We start from the raw sequence: 25,357 nt of genomic DNA on the forward strand, positions 1-25,357 counted from the left end.
AGTCCACTGTAGCACTTTCTCTTTCATTTATCAATCAGGCTTTTAGTGCTGTATTTAATAACTCTGTCCAACACGAACAAGGCTGCAAAGATTTCCTCCTATATTTTCTTCCAGAAATTTTAGAATTTACATTGAATATATACGTCTACATCAATTTAAAGTTAAATTTTGCATAAGACGCAAGTCATAGTTCAGGGTCTAATTTTTGCATTTGAATATTTGATTGTTCCAGCATTATTTGTTGAAAAGACAGACTGTAATGTCTCCACTAACTTGTCTTTGCATCTTTGTGGGAAAAACCATAACAAAACAAAACAACTCTTTCTTCATTCCTGATTTCCAAGTTCCCTTATGTTTCTTTCTCCTTGTGCCTAAAGAACATCCTTCAGCATTTCTTTGAGAACATGTCTGGCAGAGAGGAATTCTCTTAGATTTCCACCATTTGACAATGTATTTAGTTTGTTTGTATTTCTAGAGGGTATTTTTGTTAAATTAAGAATTTTGGTTTGGCAATTGCTGGACTCCATGATTTCTGATGAAATGCGATAATTATTTGAATTGTTTTTCCTTTATACATGTTTATATGCTCTGGATTCTGTTAAGATTTTCTTTTTAATCTTTAGTTTTTAGGAGATGGATTATGATGTGTCTGGGTATAGTTTTTACTGAGCTTATCCTGAGCTTCTTCAATATCTAACTTGACATCTTTCACCAAATTTGTTAAATGTTCAGCCATTTTTTTCTTTTAGTAATTGTTCTGCATGAATCTCTTTCTCCTCCTTCTATGAGACATCAATGATATGAATTTTAGACCTTTTAATATTGTCCCACAGGTAACTGGAGCTCTTTCCCTTATTTTCCCCACTCTGTTTCTCTGTGTTCTTCACTTGTATAATTTTGGTGATCTATCTTCAAGCTCATGGACTCTCTCTTCTGTCAGAATCTTCATTCTACTATTAAGCTCATCAAATCATTTTTTATTTCAGATACTACATTATTTATTTTCATTTGACTCTTTCATATACTTTCTATTTCTCTTCTGAGATCTTCTGTCATTCCATTCATTTAAAAAATGTTAACTTGACTTCATGGAAGGTAGTTCTAAGAGCTGCTTTAAAGTACTTTTCTCATACTTCTAATATCCGGGTTATCTTGGATTGGTATTTATTAATTATCTTTTCTTGAGAAATGATAAGATTTCACAGGTTCTTTGTATATTAGGTAATTTTGGATTATATCTTGGATATCTTAAATATTATGCTGTTGGACACTGGATCCTGTTAGCCACCTATTAAGAATATGTATGTGTTTATTTTTGTTTGAGCAGTCAATCTACCACAGATTGCAAGTTCTATCTTGCCTTCTGTGGGCAGTAGTTCTATTGTCCATTTAGACCATTATCTTGGACTTGTAAAAACTTTAAAAATACCTTCTAAAGCCCCAGATTTTTTAGTCTTATTCAGTTTAGTGTTTTTGTCTCATTATTCCAATCAATAATTTTTACAATAAATACAAAAATTAATTTCATTATTGAAATGACCATGGGCTTTAGGGTTACATGGATCTGGATTCAAATCCTGTTCCTATTACTTAGTTGTATAACACTGGGCCAGCTACTCCACTTCTCTGAGACTCACATTTCTTTTTTTTTTTTTAAGATTTTATTTATTTATTTGAGAGACAGAGATCACAAGTAGGCAGAGAGATGGGGAGAGGGGGCAGGGAGCAGGCTCCCCACTGAGCAGAGAACCAGACATGGGGCTGGTTCCAGGACCCTGGGATCATGTCCTGAGCCGAAGGCAGCAACTTTTACTCACTGAGCCACCCAGGTGCCCCAAGACTCACATTTCTTACATGCAAATCGGAAAAAATAATACCTACCTTATAAAGTTATTAGAATAAAAACAAGATATTAGATGTGAAGTATCAACTGAGAGACTCCCATTACAAAGCTGCCCTCAATAAAATCTTCTACTATAAAAAACTCAATAGTAATGCCTATATGAAAATGTACACTAAAAATTGGGATTATGTGTGTGTGTGTGTGTGTGTGTGTGTGTGTGTTTATGTGCATTTTTACTCAAGAGCCTATTAAAATCTCGAGTTTAATTTAGGTTGTTATGGCTTATGCAGTTTTTTCCCCAGTTTTACTAAGATATAGTTGAAATCCAGCATGATATAAGTTTAAGGTATATAGCAAAATAATTTGACTTATGTGTATTGTGAAATGATTACCATAGTAAGATTAGTCAACATCCATCATCTCACAGAGACATGAAAAAAGAGGGAAAAAATGGTTTTTTCCTTTGTGATAAGAATGCTTAGTATCTAGTGTCTTAACTTTCATATGTGCCATCTAGCAGTGAGCTAGTCATCATGTTGTACATTATATCCCCAGTACTTATTTATCTTACTACTGAAAGTTGGTACATTTTGACCACCTTCCTCCAATTCACCCTCCACCAACCACCTATAGCTGGTAACCACAAGTCTGATCTCTTTTTCTATGACTTTGTTTCTTTCTTTCTTTCTTTTTGGTTCCACATGTGAGATCATATAATATTTGTCCTTCTCTGTCTGATTTATTTCACTTAGCATAATGTGAGGTTCATCCATGTTGTTGCACATGGCAGGACTCCCTTGTTTTGTTTTGTTTTTCTTTATGGCTGAGTAACATTCCATCACACACACACACACACACACACACACACACACACACACATTCCTATAGATATGACACAAAACTGGATCCATTCACAGATTGATGGACACTTAAATTGTTTCCATGTCTCAGCTATTGTAAATAATGCTGCTATGATCATGCGGGTCCAGATATCTTTTCAATATAATGTTTTCGTTTCCTTCGAATATATTCTAGAATAGGAATTGCTGAATCATATGGTATTTCTATTTTTAATTTTTTGAGGAACCTCCATACTACTGCCCATAGTGGCTGCACCAACTTACATTCTTGCCAACAGCTGCTCAAGGGCACCCTTTTCTCCACATTCTTACCACATTTGTTCTCTCTTGTCTTCTTGATGATAGCCATTCTAACAGGTGTGAGGTGATATCTCACCGTGGTTTTGATTTGTGTTTCCCTAATCATTGGTAATGTTGAGCATCTTTTCATGTACCTGTTGGCAATTCTTATATCGTCTTTGGAAAAATGCCTATCAAATCCTTTGCCCAGTTTTTAAGTAAGCAATATAGTTTAAGAAACTGAAAATATGATCCAAAAATATAAGATAAAGAAAAACTATTCATACATACTAAGGATTATTTTAAAACATTAATTCTTGAATATGCATTTTTAAAGGGCTGTCAGATTCTAGTTCCTCCTCAGGAAAAAATAAAGAGCAATAATATTAATTCAAATGCTGAAGTATGTTAGAGCCAGCATAACCACTGAGTCAAAAGATAAAAGGAATTTTAAGTTAAAATTCAATATTTTCTTGGGTAAGATAGCAAGTGTAACATTATAGGAATGAAATTCCTTCAGATTTAACATATATTTAATAACAGGGATGTAATTGTACCATTTAATCCTTCCTCTTAGGAAGCTACAAGTCTATTGGAAGACATGTGTATCCGCACAGCTATAAAACATTAAGTGGTGTAGCAAAGATAATTGCAATACAGATAATAACAAAATAGGAGGAGGTAGGGTTAAGAAAAATAGGGAAAATCAGGGAATGCTACAGGAGGGGTGATATTTGAACTCAGATATAAATAGAGAGACCATACTTCCCTATTACTTCCAATATGTCTTTAAAAAGCAGACTGATCTTTTAAAACATTAATCAGATCACGTTACTCTTCTGCTCAAAACCTTTCACTGCTGTTTATGCCACTTAGGATAAAGTCACAAATTCTTAACATGATCTATAAGACTTTAAATCATCCGGCTCATATGTTACTCTCCAGCCTTATCTCAAGCCACTATCCCCACTGCTCACTAAGCTCTAGAAATATGAGCCTCCTTTCCGTTCATTTTATTATTTCTAAGCTGAGTCTCTGTTTAATATTTCTCTCTCTTGAATGTTCTATACCTCACCTGTTGTGATGATTCCCTGTTCATTCTTTAGCTCAAACAGAACTTATTTAAAGAAATCTTCTCTTTCCCTGATCTAACATGAAGATCATTCGTTATACCCTCTCCTTTAGATTACCCTGTACTTTTCTTTCCTAGTAATTGCCAGAGTTTGTATTTACATTTTTTATTTCTATAATCATTTGTTTTGTTTAATATCAGTCACTTCTATTTGACTATTGTGAATTAAATGAGGACAGGGAGTAAGTCTTCTTTACCACTATGCTAACGCGAGTTATCTGTTCATTAAATTAATAAGATCAATAAATTATAGCTATATGTTAGAGGGTTAGAGGGTTCTGGGAAATCTCTTTTCATGAATTGATGGCTGATGGGAAATTACTTTAAAAAGGTCTTTGGAAGGAGAAGAATAAAGTGGGAGGATTGATGCTACTTGATTCAAAACTACCATAAAGCCACATTAACCAAGACAATATGGTATTGCTGGAAGAACAGACGAATAGGTCAATGGGACACAGAACCCAGAAATACAATACAGACTTCACATCCTTCAAAAAAAAATTAGCTAAAAACAGATCACAGACCTAAATATAAAATGCAAAACCATAAAGCTTCTAGAAGAGAAAACCTAGATGACTTTGGGTATAGATGGGTGGTGCCTTTTTAGATACAACACCAAAGATATTACCCATGAAAGAAACAACAGAAGCCAGACTTTATTAAAATTAGTAACTTCTGCACTACAAAGGACACCATCAAGAGAATGAAAAGACAAGCCACAGACTGGGAGAAAATATTTGCAAAAGACATATCTGATAAAGGATGGTTATGCAAAACATAGAAAGAATTCTTAAAACTCAATAATAAGAAAGCAAAGAGCTTGGTTAAAAAATGGACCAAAGACTTAACAGACATCTCACCAAAGAAGATGTGCATATGGAAAATAAGCACATGACAAGATGCTCCACATCATATGTCATCAGGAATATTCAAATCAAAACAATGAGATACCACTACTACATACACCTATTGGATGGTCCAAATCTGGTACACTGACAATAGTTAAAGCTGGTGAGGAGGCAGAACAACAGAAATTCTCATACATTGGTAGTGAGAATGCAAAATGTTATAGCCTCTTTGAAGACACTCTGGTGGTTTCGTACAGAACTAAACATATTCTTATCATACCATTCAGCAATCATGGTTTTTAGTGTTTACCCAAAGGAGCTGAAAACCAATGTCCATACAAAACCTGCCCACAAATATTTATTCATAACTGCCAAAACTTGGAAGCAACCAAGACACTCTCCAGTAGGTAAATGGATAAATAAACTGTGGTATATCCAGACAATGAAATATTATTCAGCACTAAAAGAAAATCAGCCATCAAGCCATGAAAAGATATGGAGGAACCTTAATTGCATGTCACTGAGTAAAAGAACCAAATCTGAAAAGGTTACATACTGTACGACTTCAACTATATAACATTCTGGAAAAGGCAAAACTATAGATTTAAAAACAAAACAAAACAAAACAAAATAACCAGTGGTTGCCCAGGGTGGGGGGGGGGGGAGGAGAGAAATGAATAAGCAGAACACAGAGAAATTTTAGAGCAATTAAAATACTCCATATGATATTATAATGCTGGATATATGGGATAATTTGTCCCAACCCACAGAACCAACACCAAGAGTGAGCCGTCAGGTGGACTATGGAGTTCGGGTGACTATGCTATACTGTGTCAATGTGGGTTCAGTCCCGGTAAAAAATGTACCATTTGGGAGAATGACCATGATTATGGGAGAGGGTATACATGTGTGTTGGGAGAGGGTATAAGGAAAATCTGTTGTGAACCTAAAGCTGCTCTAAAAAAAGGCTTTTTAAAAAGGCTTTTTTTCAAAGAGCTAACAAAAAAGAAAAGAGACTAACAAATATAAAAAGTCTACTCTGTGTCAGCTACTGTATTAAGCATTTTGCATTATAATACTTCAGTTTACCATTTAAATAATCCAATGAAATGAGAATTGCACCTCTCACTTTCCAGATGAACCCAAGCTTTGGTTTTATGCAAGGCTAAGTACATTTTGTCATTTAATAATACGATTTCATTCAAAATATAAAATCGTCCCAGACAACAGACTAATTTATTTTCCATTCCATCACCAGTATCACTGTAAAAAAGGTATACATCAAGTGTTCATTTATTAATTTATTCAGTGGATATTTATTTAGCACCATGTATCAGGCATTATTCTAGGTGTGAGGTATTCTATGGACAAAAGAGAGAAAAATCCCTTCCATTATGGAGCTTGTATTCTCATGGGAGACAAAACAATACAACTAATAAATAAGTACATAATATGTAAGATAGTAATAAATGTTGGAAAAGGAAAAATAAAGCAGAGAAATACAATACAAAACACGTGGGTGGGAAGAAGTGGCTACAGATAATGGCTTTTTTGAGAAAGTACTATTTGAATTAAAACTGGAAGAAAGTGGGAGAGGGAGCTGCATAGATTGGGAGAAAATATTCCAAATAGAATAAGCATGTCCTAAAAGCCAGAAAAACAGCAAAAAGCCACAGTGACTGGAATAAAATGAGCCAGGGGAGAGTAGCAGGAGAGGAGGTCAAAGAGTTAACAAAGATCATAACCTCTCATCCATGGCTCACTCCACGGCAGCCATACTGGTCTCTGCCTGCTCTTGGAACAGGCCAAGCACCTCCTTCTTTTGCAGGCTGTTCCCTCTGTTTAAAATGCTCAGAGAGTTCTTTGCCCAAGTGGTTCTTTATTAGAATGGATTTCTCTGAACACTCTATCAAAAATAGTGCATTCTGTCCTTGTAGGTCATTGTAAGGATATTAACTTTCAGTGGCACAGGAAACTTCTGGAGCAACACTGTTCAGTGCAACTTTGTGCAATAATGGAAACGTTCTGTGCTGTCTAATATGCTAGCTGCCACCCACATGTGGCTACTGAGTACCTGAAAGGTGGCCCTACATTTTTAATTAAATTTAATTTTTATTAAATTTCAATAGCCACATGTGACTAATGGTTACCATCTTGCGCAGCACGTCTGAGCAGAGGAGCAAAAGGATACACATTTTAATAAAATTCGCCCAGGCTGTTGTTTTGAGAATGGCCTTTAGGAGGATCAAGGCAGAAGCAGGAAGACTATTGAAAACGCTGCTGGGACAAGGCAAGTGAGAAATGATGGCATCATTTTAGATCAAGGGGACCGCAAGGGTAATGTGCTAGACATATTCTGTGACAGAGTCAGTAAGATGTGCCTCAGGGTTCAATATGTGATGTGTTAGGAGCACATTTACGGCCTGGGAAAATTTAAGAATGGAGCTGCCCTCGGCTGAGGTAGAGATGGTTTGGGAGAAAGTCTTAGGAGCTGTTTCGTCACCTGAAGTATGGTATCTAAGTAGAAGATGCCAAATAGGTAGATGGATAAACAAGTCTGGAGGTGAGTGAGAGATCTGGAGTAGGGATAATAAACTAGGGAGTTATCAACGTAGTGGTTGTGTTTTTAAGCCATGAGATTTGTAAAAGCTACAATAAAGAGTGAATAAAACAAAAAAGAGAAGCAATCTAATGACTGAGTCTTATTAATTAGTCAAATACTAAGTAAGATTATAGAGAACAAAACCTATTCTTAAATATTTAGCATTCAGTGACTTACTTAGGAAAGGATGATTAACAGAAAGATTGTGTGTGTTTTTTGTTAGTCACTGGGAATTAATGTGCAGGAAAGAAGAGAATCTACCTTTATATCTAAGGGGTCCTATTGCCAGTCTTTCTATCAGTCTAATGAAACCCAGTAAAGGATTAGCTGAACAGAGGATGCACTTGACTCATGACTGCATCCATGGAGGTGATTCTCTGTTAACTATATCCTAATTAGATGATGAAATAATTAAGACCTCAAGTTCTCATGCATCTTTAAACACTGAAGGCAATATCCTGAGTCATTTCACCTGAATTATTAGCAATATTATATTACAGTCCTGATTGTATATAACTAAGAAGATAAATCCAATTCAGAAAACACAAAAACGAGAGACAAGGTCTAGAGCTGAGCAAAAGGCCCATATTATTGTTACCAGGTATGATGTTATACTTTATGTGTCAAGTTGACTAGGCTATGGTGCTCAGTTGTTTGGTCAAATAACAGTCTAGATGTTGCTGCGAAGGTATTTCCTAAATGTAGTTAATTAACATTTATAACCACTGGACTTTAAATAAAAGATAAAATGTAGGTGGACCTCATCCAATTAGTTGAAGGCCTTAAAAAAACAAAAATAAGAACAAAACAAAATAAACCTTGAGGTTCATTGGAGAAGAAGAAATCCTCTGTTAGGACTATAGCAAAACTCATGCCTTAGTTTCTAGCCTGCCAGTCTATCCTACAGATTTCAGACGTACCAGCCCTCATAATCATGTGAGTCAATTCTTTAAAATAAATCTATTTGTATTTCTATATTTATATTTATACCTATATCTCTATGTCTCAAATATATCCCATTGGTTCTGTTTTTATGTTTTTCTGGAGAACTCTGACTAAAACACTGTCTCTCCTTGTGTGATACTATGTACGTTTTTATTTAACTTCTGAAAGCTCCAGTTTCCTCAATATAATACGGAAAACATTTGAGTACCAAACTAAATAGAGATGTTCTAAAGGTTAAATGAAATAATTCATGTAAAATTCTTAATATGATGCTTGGCACACAATAAGCATTCAATAAATCTAGGTGTCACAGTATCACTATTATTATAAGAAAGAAATACTGAGTGTTGATTATTTTTAAGGTCATTAAGTTCTAATTTTGCCTTAAATACAAAAATTATAAAGATTTACCAAGTGTATCTTATATTTGAAATACCAGGCCAGATGATCAAACAGTATCATGGTCATATTCTAGATGTTCTTCCCCAACTAAGAGAGTAAGTTCTATCAGGAGTCTTCTTAGTAGTGTGCTGGTCACAGTTAACCAAGCCCTAAACTCTGCCAGAGACTTAAAAGCATTTTTTTTTTCCAGAAAATATTTTTTTTTATTTTATTTTTTATAAACATATATTTTTATCCCCAGGGGTACAGGTCTGTAAATCGCCAGGTATACACACTTCACAGCACTCACCAAAGCACATATTTAATAGGATCAAATAAAATGAAGATCTAAAAATGAAGAACATTAGCAATCGAAATATTGTGACCTGCCTCACTATTATTTTTCTAGAAAACTTCATTGTGTAGAGGAAATAAAAAAAAATTTATGCCCACAAAACTTCTGTGAGAACATCTGTAATTCATAAACAACCAATTTTGGTTTTACTTTTACTATGATATCATAAATGCCCTAATCATAAATACTTTTACTATGATATCATAAATGAAAATCTTTCCTAAGAAAGACTGAATAGAAAAATATGGAAGAAAAGTTTTAAAAAATGTGTTACCTCTACACAGTAAATGTTTCTATTATTACCTGTTTTTAAGAAAAATTAAGAATGATACAGATTTAATTACTAGGTAAAGTTGACTCTTCAAAGTTGAAAAAAAGCCACTTCTTATAATTAACACACATCATATAAGAGATAGTAATCTAAAATACTTGCCTAATTTTTTTATATTACATATTACTGTTAAATTAGAAATGGCTTGCACTGGAGCTTCTGCTAAAAGTTTAGATTTTCTCCTGAAGGATTCTAACAAGGAATTACTAAAGATATCAGGGAAAAATTAAAGCAATTTTGTATGCTTTAAATAATTTTTTCTGCATAATTTTAAAGTTTCTAATCTTTAACTTCTAACTATTATAAATAACCTGTGAGTTATTATTTACTTGTAAATTTGTGAAACTCACCTATGGGAAACTGCTCCCCAAGCACCATGCTTATTTGTGAGAATATTAAGGATCTTCTGTTTCAGTTGGTTTGCTGTAACGTGGTCTCGATGTTTAGCAGCACTTATGAGATGATCACACATCTTTTCCTCCTCTCTTCTATCAGCAGCATACTGGGCACACTGCGACTACAAAAAATATGAACAATGCATAATGTTTAACAATGTATAACTTCTGCGGTGTCCAAGTAAGGAAGGATATCTGACCTTAAATTGAAGGGTAATAACACAATCTTGTGAAAATTTAATTTAAGGAAAGTAAAACAGAAAGAATATGGTCACTACAATCACTTTTCAAAGTGATTATAGATGTAAAGATGTGTGCTATGTGATTATTCATGAAGTATATAGAAGATAATTTGGATGGTATTATATTAAGCAATTAATGATCTTTAAGGCTCCTAAAATTCTGAGTCTGATTTTAATATGTTCCCAAAGTAATAATTTTAGAAGAATGGTTTATTAAAAATATAAATCTAATTATTATTTTAACCAATATGGTATATGCCACACTTAAAATGAGAATTACATTCTTGAAAATTAATATAGAGATCCAAAACTTGCCATTTTATTTCTAGTTTTCCAATTTCATGAATGGCAATGTGGTATACAAGGAAAAGGAATGACTTAGGAATTTAGATTTGGATTTATTCCATACTTTGTGAAAATTCTTTTCTTTCCCCAGTTTCATATTTAAAGAATGAGAAGCTAAAGTTTTCTCTATAATCTCTCCCAACTCTAGAATTTAATGTGTTCAAAGGTTCCCATGATAACAACCCTCTTATTCTCATCTTTTCTAATAATCAGTTGTTCTGTCCACTGTCCGCATTCATGCTCACCAGTATCAGTGACATAGCTAATCAGTATCCATCTCACTATGTATCAGACAGGTTCAATATGAACATGAAGATGAACATCTCTTTAATTAGGTTTGTTTTTTTGTATAGTAATTTTTATATAGGGTGGACTGATCGTAAATTCTAACTTTACCAAGCATATAATATGAGTCATATAACTAGAGGAAAAAAAAGCCTCACATCTAAAAATACATATAATTGGTTCACATTCATCTTTACTATGTAAAAATTTGTTTCATGGAAGGAATTTGAACATATCCCTTCAGTCTATCTATTGATGCAGACTATTACCACAAGTCATCTCTTTCAGAGAAATAACCTTACAGTACTCTAAGAAGGATTAATTCATTTTCCAATTTATCTTTTTGTACAGGGAATCACCAATTAGTACAAAGATCTGCCTCCATAATGAGGTTAATATTTCATTAGCTCATTGAGAGCAAAATGAAATTTTCATTTTTCTTCCTTAACAATTACAATGATTAACTAAAAAAACTGTGAAGTACCCATCTCAAATTAAATATACTTTATCTCTTAATCACAGGTTTATATGGGAGACAGAGAAATTCCCAACAAGTCCTAATAAAATATCATGGCTTTTATAAAATCTTTTACAATTTAAAAGTGTTAAGTGTCTGGTAAACCACTTAAGCGTGCACATGCACACACACACTCAAAGTCAATGCATTTAGCAATACAGCTCTAACCTAAAAAGAACAAATTTAAACATTTCTGTTAAAAAAATACATCCATTAAATAGCAATGATGATACTCTCAAAATTTGATTTATGTAATTTTATTTTCTATTTACATAATCTAAAAAGCCCTGAGTCTTCATGTCCACTTCATAGTCTCTTATCACTCTTTGACATGCATCCTCAACAGGAATGAACTCATGCCCAGGGCATAAAAAGTGGTATTGAGGATGAGAAAAAACCATATCCTTTCTACGTATAAAGCACAGATGCATATATAGTACACAAACAGATATGCAGCATATTATAGAAATAAAATTTTACTGGGAGAGGGAAATTAGAAAAGATTCCTTAGGGGGCACTAATGAAAAAAAGGCTGAGAACCACTGTCCTCAGCTTAATTCCATTTTGGCTAAATATGTGTTAAAACTTGTCACTAATATCTAGCTGCTTAAAAATCTATTTTAAATGCTTTCATATAATAAATATTAACTGTTTTATATCCCCACAAAATTTCTTGATTTTCTTAGTAGATATATGAATGATTCAAAACATCCTGCAGGGGTTTCAGCTAATATTCTAAATCTTATTTACTAACAGAAGTTAATTGAATATCCTTATTTTGTTTCAACTCCTGACATATCTCATATCTAAACATATTCTTCAAAGAACAGATAAGTCAAAATTTTCTTGACACCCAGATTATAGCAGGATATCTTGATAAATATCCAATAGTATTTACTCTTTAAGGGATATGATACTTTGATAAACACCCAATTGTCAATGTATTTTTATCAAAGTTTAAAATATTTGTTATTATTATTTTTTTTTCAAAATAAGGTTGTTGCAATCTCATGTGACAAGTGTGTGCTGTCTCCTCTGACAAATGAAGCAGAGGTTGGGTATGAGAGTGACAACAGTTATTTCTCTGTCTTGTGCTTTTCAGCTAGCAAGGTCAGAGATTACTAGACCGAGGGCATCAACTTGCATGACTAAGAGAGCTGGCTTACTGAGATAAAAACCTCATCAAAACTGAAATCTTGGACTCTGATTTCCAGCCGTGCCCCACTTGTTTGCATGTTGCATCAGGAAAATAAATGGATGGTTATTTATTATTTTCAAGGCCTATGTTCTCCTCTAAGATTTTTATAGATTCCTGCCTCACGTTGAGTGAAATAAGCCAAGCAGAGAAAGTCAATGATATGGTTTCAGTTACTTGTAGAGCATAAGGAATAACACTGAGGACATTAGGAGAAGGAAAGGAAAAGTGAATTGGGGGAAAACGGAGAGGGAGATGAAGCATGAGACTGTGGGTTCTGAGAAACAAACAGGGTTTTGGAAGGGTTGGGGTGGGGGGGATGGGTGAGCCTGGTGGTAGGTATTTAGGAGGGCACGTATTGCATGGAGCACTGGGTGTGCTGCATAAACAATGAATCTTGGAACACTGGAAAAATAAAATTAAATTAAAAAAAAAAAAAGAAGAAGAGTATTTTCAGGGCCACTGACAGTTCAACCTAAGCCAAATGGCAGGTCACCTGAATATTTCTGAAACCAAGTTTTGTCAAAAATTGAGTGAATTAAGTAATCACTATAATTTAAAACACTGAAATCAAGATATTGAATTGAGGCAATTCAAATAATGGCAAATAATTATTAACATGCTGGAAATATAAAAATATTTTTATAAAACCTATTAGTATAGAATATACAATATCTCAATACACTTTAGTTTTTGCACGTGAAATAGAAATGATAATTTTTCTTTAGCCAAGGTACTTATTAGGATTTTAAAATTATTCTATTCCCAATATATGTATAGATCTATATGTATACCATATAATAGCAAAGCTTAAGTTGTCAGTGAAATATCGATTATAACAATGAGACAACTGAAGTGATCTTCAGTCACTCTAAAGATGGATATATTGATAAATAATAAATTATGGAATATTTGGTAAAACCTCAGTTCTTCATATAACAACTGATTATGCCCATCTCTAAGTGATGTATAAAACTAGTTTAAAAATTACTAAAGTAATTGCATCATAAAATCTTATTTGCCTTTAAGAGTATATCAGAACAACTTCAGTCTACCAAAGGGTTAGGCATATTGTAAGAAGAATTTCTGAATGTTGTAAATGAGGTAAAAATTAGTGCTCTGTGTTTGGCATTTACGAAAGCTTTAAAAAAAAAAAAAAGAACTGCTTTAAAACGGTTTATAAAAAACCTTCTTTATAAAAACCTTACCTCAAACTCTGCATGTTTATGTACATCCTCAGCTCGCTGTCTGTTCAAAATAAACTCAGCTTCATTTGCAACACGAACTATATGGTCCTTCATAGCATGGCATAGTAATCTAAAAAGGAAGATACCTTTGGAATTATTATTCTTAATAGCTTCAGTTAATACTACTTTTTAATAATCAAGTTTCAGTATTTGAAATATTAATTATGCATAAAGTTTAAAGTTACATTATGAAATTAAGATAGATGAAATTATAATTCAAAGACATTTGAAATACAGAAATATACCGTAAAAATGTTACAACAATGCCTCTATGTGGTAAGTACTGTGTGTCTTGTGAAAGAATGATTCACTTAATTTGATGTAGTTAATGCAAAAGAATCAAGGCTTTTTGACAGTGTTTTAAATGGTTAAAACAGAATTCACCACCTTTGAAGTAAATGGTTAAAACAACAGAATTCACTATCATAGAAGTAAATTTTCACACAAAATCTAGATGGCCATATATTAGGAAATCTATAAATTTCATTTTTAAACAATAGAACTTATTTGAATATTCAAATTGTTTTGAAAAAGTATGTAGCCATATAGTGAAAAGCCTCCCTTTATCACCTAGACACATGATTTCCAAACACATCAGGCACCGTTTGTTATTAGTTTCTTGCATGTTTTCAGAGACTTTTAAAAATACATAATACAAATACATTCTCCCCCCCCAACTTCCTTACACTATTGTTAGTGTATTATACAGTCTTTTCTATACCTAGCTTTTCTCACTTAGCAATATCCTTTGAAGACCTTTTCTTTTCTCTCTCTGTTTTTTAAAGATTTTATTTATTTATTTGACAGGCAGAGATCACAAGTAGGCAGAGAGGCAGGCGGGGGTGGGGGGAGCAGGCTCCCTGCTGAGCAGCGGGCCCCATGTGGGGGGTGCGATCCCAGAACCCTGGGATCATGACCTGAGCTGAAGGCAGAGGCTTTAACCCACTGAGCCACCCAGGCGCCCCTTGAAGACCTTTTCTTATGTACACACAGGGAGCTTCTTCATATTTCTTTTATAGCAAAGGGCAGAGATTATTCAAAGATGGCTGCAACAGTATCTCCGATCCCACATGCTCTTTTTGAAGTGTGAGAGTGTTATTGCTCCATCAAAAAGAGGAGTCATTTTCTGCAGCTCTTGGGTCTGCCTGTGACTTCCTGTAACCAACAGAATATAACAGAGGTGATGCTTTGTGACTTCTGAGTCCAGGCCATAAGATGTCTTGCACATTTTGCCTTCCTTTCTTGGAACTTTGTCTTCTAGAATCTGCTGCCCTGCTGAGAGAAACTCAAATTATGTGGCCAATCCAAGGAGGAGAATAGAGGATCTCAGGATCCCAGGCCTACATGAGCTCCTAGCCCAGAGCCAGCCTCCCAGGTGAATGAAATGCCAGACAACTTCACAGGGAACAAAGGAATTGCTGAGCTGAGCCCAGTTATGTGAATAAAGACAGGTTTAAACCACATGATGATGATGATGATGATGAAGGAGGAGGAGGAGAAGGATAAGAAATCAATCATAACTGTCACCAAATCACTTATTGAGAGATAGGTAATAAAATATGTAGTTTACACAAAATATTTAATCCTCACAAGAATCCTCAGACATATATATTATTTTCATTTTTATACATAAGAAACTAAGGCTCAGAAAAATTAAGTTCTTTGCCTCAGATTATAATTTTTAAAAAATTCTCAAAATTCTATATATTTGGCATTGCATTTTCATTAGCCAACAGTATTTTTTGAAGTAAAACCTTTCATGTTAACTACTGCTCTCCTCCGCTGTGGGCATTCTAACATTAATTCTTGTCATTTTGTCAATTATAAACAGTGATTTGGCCCTTTGCATCTTTTAAAATGTTTTCTTCTGCAATAAGCGATAACTGTGTTAAAGACATACAAATGGCTATCAGACACATGAAAAAATGTTCATCATCACTAGCCATCAGGGAGATTCAAATTAAAACCACATTGAGATACCACCTTACACCAGTTAAAATGGCCAAAATTAGCAAGACAGGAAACAACATGTGTTGGAGGGGATGTGGAGAAAGGGGAACCCTCTTACACTGTTGGTGGGAATGCAAGTTGGTGCAGCCTCTTTGGAGAACAGTGTGGAGATTCCTCAAGAAATTAAAAATAGAGCTTCCCTATGACCCTGCCATTGCACTACTGGGTATTTACCCGGAAGATACAGATGTAGTGAAAAGAAGGGCCATCTGTACCCCAATGTTTATAGCAGCAATGGCCACGGTCGCCAAACTGTGGAAAGAACCAAGATGCCCTTCAACGGACGAATGGATAAGGAAGATGTGGTCCATATACACTATGGAGTATTATGCCTCCATCAGAAGGGAGGTGGGGGAAATTGGAAGGGCAGGTGAACCATGAGAGACTATGGACTCTGAAAAACAATCTGAGTGTTTTGAAGGGGCGGGGGGTGGGAGGTTGGGGTACCAGGTGGTGGGTATTATAGAGGGCACGGATTGCATGGAGCACTGGGTGTGGTGCAAAAATAATGAATACTGTTATGCTGAAAATAATAAATAAATAAATAAATAAATAAAATCTTTTAAAAAATACAAAGAAAAGATGTGAAATACATTAGCATATACACAGAACATGTAGGAGGGATTAAAAAACTTTTTTTTTTTTCTTGAATGATAGCATGGAGGACATCAGGACAAGGAAGGGAAAAATGAAGGTGGGGAATCAGAGGGGGAGATGAACTACGAGAGACTATGGACTCTGGGACACATACTGAGGGTTTCAGAGGGGAGGGAGTGGGGGCATGGGTTAGCCTGGTGATGGGTATTAAGGGCATGTATTGCAATGATCACTGGGTGTTATATGTAAACAATGGATCATGGAACACTACATCAAAAACTAATGAAGTATTGTATGGTGACTTACATTACATAAAAAAAAGAGAGTAAGGAAGTTACATAACAATAAAGGAAAACAAAAAAAATATAATAATAATCGAAGGACATTTGAAGTTACCCTTAAGTCTTTCTGGGTTTTTCTTTAAGGGCAAACTTACAAAATAATATCTATTCTTTTACCTATGTCTTTTCAAGATTCAATTCAAATACTTACCTCCATTCATGGTCCAGTTTTTTCTCTACTTAGATTTTTAACAAGAGTGCTCTTTTTAAGACTGTTGTTCTTTATTTCCACTGCTCATTAATGAAATGAATTATCATTTTTTTCTTGCTCAAGTTGTTGAAAATTTTAATCAGAATGGGAAAGATTGAACCTCATTTTAACTTTTGTATTTACTAAAGAGCAACTCCTAGTAACTATTCCTATATTGTTCACTACATTGTCTACCCACAGCAAACCCCTCTTTTTCACTGATAAATATGAATAAGCAAACAAAAAACCATTACTGAGTACCCTGATATTTCTAAATTATTGCCTAAATATAATTTGTAAAAGCTCTATAACATGTCTTGGAAGTGAGTCTGTACTGAATTTATTTCATCTTTGAAGTATATTAAGGTTGAATTACATAGCAGTAAGTTTTACTATCTTTTCACCAAATTATGTGCGATAACTGTGTAGCATCTTCTATAAAAGTCAGCAGGTGAATGATCTCTATATTTCGTAAGGCAGTAATGTAGATACTGAATTCAAGATAGTTCTCAGTAAAAACCTATTCCCCCAAAGTCTGTATGTGGTCTGACATCATCACTCCATGGGGAGATTTAAGGTAAATAATGGCTGTCACTCTCAGACCAGCAGGGACTTCCCACCTTATGACACAGGCACAACTAAAATCTTGCATAGCAGCAGAGTAAGTGGAAATATCACCTGGAAGCATGCAGCAATAATCTCTCCAGTTACTTAAGAGGAACACAGGCATATTCCAATGGGAATATTTTCTTAATTTTTAGAACAAAAGTTAATGATAATATAAATCATTTGAAGAACGAAAAGGTTAGGGGAATCTGTTAGAAACCACAATACTTGGAAAAAAGGCTCAGACTTCTCTATAATGTTGGAAGGCAAACAATCATACAGATAATCTTCAATTCACTGATGGAGGTAGAAAAAGAAAAGAAGTTAAAAAAAGACTGTAACTTAAACTCTGAATATTAACTTTTGATGAAATAATTGGTCTATATTTGTTAGGCTGGCTTCAAAAGAGAAAAGAGATGTGAAATACAGGAATATTCTGTTCAATGGCTTTGTCTAGTGCATGAAAGCTGAAGAAAGCCAGGAGGAAATCTAATATGTGCAAATTAGTGTGGATTACAAAACTTAAATAGATTAACAGAAGACAGCAGGGAAGGAGAGGCCCTGGGTCTGGCAGTTAATAGGTAGGACTCCCCAGGAGCAAAACAGTGGATTGGTAAAGCAAAGAGGCATGGTGGCAGAGAGGGGCAGGGGTGGGGAAGACTCTTACCTCAGAAACACCAGAGAAACTGTATCAATTATCTGAAAGTCAGTCTGTCCTCCTAGCTCTGCTCTGACACTAATGAGTTCTGCATCAGTGAACATACTTATGAGTTACACATCAACTAACATAGGTTGTTTTACTTCCATGGAGAGAAGGAATCTTTAGTTGACTTAATCATTCTGGGTAACTTCATTATCCACAGGGAAAACCATCCCCCAGATTGTATCACAATTCCTTGTCCCTTTTTTTTTTTTTTATATTTTATTTATTTATTTAACAGACAGAGATCACAAGTAGGCAGAGAGGCAGGCAGAGAGAGAAGAGGAAGCAGGCTCCCCGCTGAGCAGAGAGCCCGATGTGGGGCTCGATCCCAGGACCCTGGGATCATGACCTGAGCCGAAAGCAGAGGCTTTAACCCCCTGAGCCACCCAGGCGCCCCTCCTTGTCCCTTTTTAACAGGATCTAAAAATACCTAAATCTATGATTCCTTTAGAAACTTCAATTCTACTTCACTTCAGGAAATCACTCTACTGGCCCTAATTGTCTTCACTTCCTAAATCTTTAAACTCCAACAATCTACTTTCTGGCTACAACCTCCCTACACTTACTGTTCTCTCTTGCCTTTATTTGTCCCTCCCCTGAATCCAGGCAAAAACAAGCTCTGAATTCTTCTAACTGCACTTGTTTAATCCCTCTATTTTCTCTTAATCCTTCTTCCACCGCTCAGATTCACTTCTTTTCCCATTGAACTTGCCATCCCGTAGTTCCATGTTGTAACTACTTTCTTGCTGGCACTGTCACTCAATTCTTATCTACCTGCTACAATTGCTCAGGCATCCCTAGATTAAGACATTGGTCTCGCTCCTCTGTCCTATATCTGGACTGTTGAGGAAACTCACAAAACCAAATTTCATTGAAGATGAAATTTCTATTTCTTTTTCACAGCCAATTTCTTTTACTCATGTTTTGAGAGTCCACAGAAATGTCTTTAGTGTTCTAACTTTATTCACTTAAATTTTTTCTTTATTTAAAAAAATACTGTCTTTACTCGAAGGTATGTTTGTAGTGATTTGGATATGTATTTAACACATAAACACACACATTTATTAACCACTCTGCTGCACTTCATGTTTATCGTTCTTTTGCCTCTTCATCGTTTAATCTAATCTATGTATATTGCAAAATATGTTGCCCAGATTAACTTGTTTTGAAGTTTTAGAAATAAAGTGGCATGTTTTCTGCACTCTTCAGATTAAGAAAATCCTTTTCTGTTTCTCGTTTGCTAAGACTATTTTTTAAAAAATCACGAATGTTGAATTTTATTGCGTGCGTCTGAACAGACTGAGAGGATAATAAGGATTTAATAGGATAAATCAAACACATTTTTAGGAATTTTACAATAATGAAGAACTTTGGCCTTCCTGGGTTAACTTTCCCTCTTCTCCCTTCCCCAGTTCTCCACTCCCACAGACATAGTATATCTTTATACATGGCTGGACTGAGTTCTGCAAATATTTTAATTAGGATTCACACATCTACATTAATAATGGAGACTGGCTTGGGATTTTGCTTTCTCCCACACATCTTGTTTGCTTTTGTAGTCAGGATTAAACAGTCCTCAAAGAATGAATTAAGAGCGTTCCCTCTGTGTTCTCGAGCAGTTGGTATATGGTTGGAACAGTGTTTTATTTGAACATTTGGTAGCATATACTTAAACTATTACTGTAGGAAGAATTTTTACTGATTAAATTTCCTTCATACTTAAAATTTTAGGGTTTTGCTACTTGTTACTCAGTCTTTAGAACATATATTTTCTAGGAATCTTCCCATTTCATTAAAATTTTTATTTTTAATGGTAAAACATTTTGATAGCACCCTCATTATCTTTTCCAAGTTTTTTTTTTTTAAGATTTTATTTATTTATTTGACAGACAGAGATCACAAGTAGGCAGAGAAGCAGGCAGAGAGAGGGGGAAGCAGGCTCCCCGCTGAGCAGAGAGCCCAATGCGGGACTTCATCCCAGGACCCTGGGATCATGACCTGAGAGGAAGGCCAAGGCTTTAACCCACTGAGCCACCCAGAGGCCCCTCCAAGTTTGTTTTATCTACAATTATGTTTCTTTTTTAAATTTCTGATGTTTATTTTTCTGTTTTGTTCTTGATCAATCTTGGCATAGTTTGCCTGTGTTATTATTATTTAAAGAAAAAAACTTTGTATTTGTTCATCCACTCTATTTTAACTTATTTTTCTGTTCAGTGATTTCTGGTCTTTATTATCAACTTCCTTCTACTTTGTGACAGCTTATTCTGTTATTCTGTTTTTTCTAACTGGGACATTATTTTTTTAGCTGGTGATTCAGCTCCTTAGTTTTAGGCTTATTCTCTAATATAAGCTTTTAAAGCTACACATTTATCTTCAAATTCCATTTTTCTTGCATTACATCCATTTTAGTATTCAGCATCTTCATTACTGTTTAGTTTCAAATATTTTTCTCTTCTGATTTTTCTTTAAAATATAAATTACTTAGATATTTAAATTTTTTCTATAATTATGAGGCCGTTAGTTTTCTTCTTGTCTTTAAATGTAAATGTGCTATCAGATATCATGGTAACACTAACTCTTAAAATTTTGATGAGATGATCTGGCTGTGTCATCAGACTCCATTAATGTGACTCATTTATTTGTGAGTATGTATTCTTTACGGTTGGCGCAAAGTTCTATATATGCCTATAATGTTAGGAAAAAGCTAGATATGACAGTGGAAGGAATGCCTGGAGGCAAACTCCCAAGACCTTGATGGGGAATGATAGAGACCTGAGGTAGAAGCAAGGATGGTGATAAAGAGGGCTCACATTAGAAGCCCAAGGGTACAACATCTTGACCTTGAGGCTTCTAAGACTTTGGGACTAATAGACCAAGAGCCTCCGGTATGGAGCATGCCCCTCTCCTCTACTACCTCTGCCCCAAGGTAGCCCCTAAACTCATTATAATGCATTTGCTTTGCAGTTATAGCACAGCCCCCCATGGAGAAAAGTTGCCATGATGATTCCAGTACAAACTGTGTAGGGTCAAAAACTACCCCTCCCAACCCCCAAATGATTGGAAGTAGTGTCCGAAAGTGATCACCCTACTTGACAAAACAGCTCCTACCGGCCCAGAAAGACCCAACAAATATCCAATCCCCAAACTGCTTTGTGCTTGCTGCTTTCCTTCTGGCTGTCTTTATTGGAGCACCCATCCTCAAGTATATCTTTTTGTGGGGAATCCAAGAATAGAGACCTTAATTCACACAATGCAGACTCTCCCACTGATTAACAATAATATCAAACCCGCTAACTTATGTCACTCAAATCTTGTGTATTTCTTTTCTTTCTTTCTTTTTTCTTCTCCTTTATTTTTTTTGGCAGGAGGCAGGTAGGGGAGAGAGAGAAGGGGAAAAAAAGAATCTTAAGCAGGCTCCAAGCTAGCTCCAAGGTAGGCATGGAGCCTGATGCAGGGCTTGATCCCACAACCCTGAAATAATGACCAGAGCAGAAATCCAAGAGTTGGATGCTTAACAAATGAGCCACCCAGGTGCCCCCAATCCTGTATGTTTTTGTTAATTTTTTTGTGTGACGGATATTTTGATGATTGATATCAGAGTATTAAAATCATTAAGGTGGAAGATTTGTCATTTTCTTCCTGATGTTCCATCAATTTTTGCTTTGCATATTTTGATGCTATTTTATGAAACGTAAAAGTATAGACTGTAGTACCTTACTGATAAAATCAATTTTTTAAAAGCTATATGACCTGGTTCATTAATATTAATAATTTGTACCTTAAAACCTATTTTGTATATTAGCATAGCTGTGTAAGCTTTGTTTTGGTTACTGTCCACCATATACTTGTCTATCGTTTTACTTTTAACATTCCTTAGGTTTCAGGAATGTCTTTAGTAAATAGAACATAAAAAGTTTTTAATTCAAACTCACAAATTCTGTTCCTTATGGAAATTATTGTCCATTTGCCCCAATTGTGCACATTGTTATACAATGTACTTATTTCTAACACAATATTTCTGTGAGTCTCAGTTTTTTAATGTTTTGTTTTATTTTCATTTTTTTCCTTTCACTAATTGGAATTGTGTTTATGCAATTCTTTTCACTGTTATTCTTGGAATTTTATCAGGTATAGTTAACAAAGTATAAAATTAATACTGTAACTGTCTTCTACAACAATATGACCTAACAATTTTTGTCTTACACATTATTGTCCAATATTGTCCAGTTCAAACTCACACATTATATATCATTATCACTTTGAAAAAACAATCCCTAGGGCGCCTGGATGGCTCAGTGGGTTAAGACGCTGCCTTCGGCTCATGTCATGATCTCAGGGTCCTGGGATCGAGTCCCGCATTGGGCTCTCTGCTCAGCAGGGAGCCTGCTTCCCTTCCTCTCTCTCTGCCTGCCTTTCTGCCTACTTGTGATCTCTCTCTGTCAAGTAAATAAATAAAATCTTTAAAAAAAAGAAAAAAGAAAAAACAATCCCGATTTTAGATGTATATGCATGTTTATTACATAAATACAATTTATTTGCACATTTTTTTGTCTCTTTGTCTTTCTGAGATTATTTCTTTGAATCTGACATGTACACACCATAAATTAAGTAGTGGCCATTCTCTCAGTGGTAAACTCTAAGATTCTGATTATCACTAAATTTTATTTTACCTTAAATTGTATAGCATTCTAAAAATTCAGATATATTTCACATTAATGACATTTAAAAATGTATACTTTAGTGGTTTTTAGTATATTCACTATGTTGTACAACGAACAGCACTATCTAATTCTAGAACATTTCCATCATTCCTCAAAAAACCCCATATTAGATATTTTTTCCAAAGAAGATATCCAAATATCAAGCAGGTACATGAAAAGATGCTCAACATCATTAATAACGAGGGAAATGCAAATCAAAACCACAATGAGATAAGAGATAACAAGGGTTGGCAAGGATGTGGAGAAAAGGGAACACCTTTATACTGTTGGTAGGAATGTACATTAGTTCAACCACTATGGAACCAATATGGAGGTTCCCCCCAAAATTAAAAACTCTACATCAAGATGATATAGCAATTTCGCTTTTGGGAATACACCCAAGAAAAAGAAAACAGGGTATCAAAGAGATACATGCATTCCCATGTTTACTGCATCATTATTCAGAATAGCCAGGAAATGGAAACAACCTAAGTGTCCATCAATGAATGAATGGATAAAGAAGATAAGGAGCATCTTTCAGCCACAAAATGGGAACATCACTCAGCCACAAGAAAGAAGGATGTCCTGCCAAATGCTCAAGACCTTGAGCATTTTATACAATTGAGATAAGCCAGACAAAGAAAGACAATTATTGTACAATATAACTTATATGTGGAATCTAAAAAAACCGAAACTCCTAAAAGCAGAGAGTAAGATGATAGTTACCAGGGATTGGGGGATGGAGGTGTAGGCCAGATATTGTTTAAGATTATAGACTTGCAATGAATAAGCCCTAGAGATCTAAAATTTCACATTATACTGACCATACAATATTTTATTTTAATCAACTGTGCTAGGAGACTAGAACTTAATGATTCCAACCACTAAAAAGAAAGGATAATTATATAATATGATATAGCAATCACACTACAATGTATAAATGTGTTAATATGTTATATACCTTAAATTTGCAATAAAAACAACACTAAAACAAAAACTCCCTTTACCTATTGGTAGTTCCAATTTCCCCTTTCTTACTCCTTCCACCCCCTGGTAACTAATTTTCTTTCTGTATCTATGGAATTACCTATTCTGGACATTTCACATAAATGGAATCATATAATATATGGCCTTTTGTGTCTGGATGCTTTAGTACCATAATGTTTTTCAGGTTTATCCATGTTGTTGTATGTATAAGTACTTTGTTCCTTTTGATGGCTAAATAATATTCCATCGATACAGCTTTTTTTCACTTTGCCATTAGTGTTATCTACACTTAAATTTCTTAAATGTCTACTCAATAGATAAGATAATAGTTAGAGTCACTATATACAGATATTAGTCTACTTTTCTAATCTTACTGCCTCTTTAACATACTTATTCCATGTCCTAGAAAATAATCTTTGGAACTCTTTTAAAAACTCACACTCCTTCAGGACTTCAAAAAGTGCCATTTCTTCCTGTAACTCTTTCACGCCCTCCTCCCAAAAAAGCTAAAAGACCTTCCAATTTCTCAAATGTGCTGGCATTATAATATTTATCACATTGTTTTATGTACTTTTTCTTTTCTTTTTAACAACTTTCTCTCTCTTAGACTGTGAAGTTCATAAAATTAGGTACAGTGCCTATTCATCTCTAAGGCCAACATGATTTGCAAGGTACCTGGTATGAAATATGGACTCACCAATAACATATGGCTAATTGGATGAATGACTGAATGAATACACAAATATGTTATATGAGAAGGAGGGGCAAAGAAGAAATAGAATTTTAATATTAAGATAATTTTTTAACACCATGAAATTCTATGGTACATTTAGCACATGGTGTAAATAAAAAATGCTGGGTAACTCAGAAATATCTATTACAGAACATTTTCTTCCTCATAATATCTATACAATACAGAAAATGAAAGAAATTATCTTCATCATCTTCTTCTTCTTCTTCTTCTTCTTCTTTTTTTTTTTAAAGAAAAAGAGAGGTGGGGTAGAGGCAGAGGGAGAGGGATGGAGAGAGTCTTAAATAGGCTCCATGCCCAACACAGAGTTCAACACAGGGCTCCATCTTACAACTTTGAGATCATGACCTGAGCCAAAATCAAGAGTCTGATGCTTAACCAATGGCCATCCAGGCATTCCAAGTAGCCCTTATCTTCTAATGTGAGCCTATTTTCCAAAGGAAATAGAAAAAAACCCCATCAATTTGTTCAATCCTATTTATTCCTACTTTTGAAACAGACAGAGTTGTCATGGATATAAGAAAGAAGTCAAGAGACAAAACAAAGTAATCTATTCTAAATGGAACAGATATCAGTAGGGCAAAATATGATATTCTAGAAAGAATCCAATTTTATGCAGTATTGTTATAATTTAATTGCTTGTCTTTGACTTGAGATTAACAGATACTGA

The 25,357-nt window shown here is 34.6% G+C and overlaps 1 protein-coding gene across 7 annotated transcripts in view; it reads right to left on the minus strand.

Annotated features, from left to right (window-relative positions):
- NBEA (neurobeachin) overlaps nt 1-25,357 on the minus strand; it is a 685,682-nt gene that overhangs the window by 294,140 nt on the left and 366,185 nt on the right. For all 7 annotated transcript variants that reach the window (XM_059144025.1, XM_059144024.1, XM_059144021.1 and 4 more), the window contains 2 exons: nt 13,764-13,872; nt 9,927-10,093 (listed from right to left, as the gene is read on the minus strand). In XM_059144025.1, the coding sequence (XP_059000008.1) occupies nt 9,927-10,093; nt 13,764-13,872 (276 nt within the window). The remainder of the gene's footprint in view (nt 1-9,926; nt 10,094-13,763; nt 13,873-25,357) is intronic.

The sequence above is a fragment of the Mustela lutreola genome, chromosome 13, assembly GCF_030435805.1.
Source record: "Mustela lutreola isolate mMusLut2 chromosome 13, mMusLut2.pri, whole genome shotgun sequence".
NCBI classification, from domain to species: Eukaryota; Metazoa; Chordata; class Mammalia; order Carnivora; family Mustelidae; genus Mustela; species Mustela lutreola.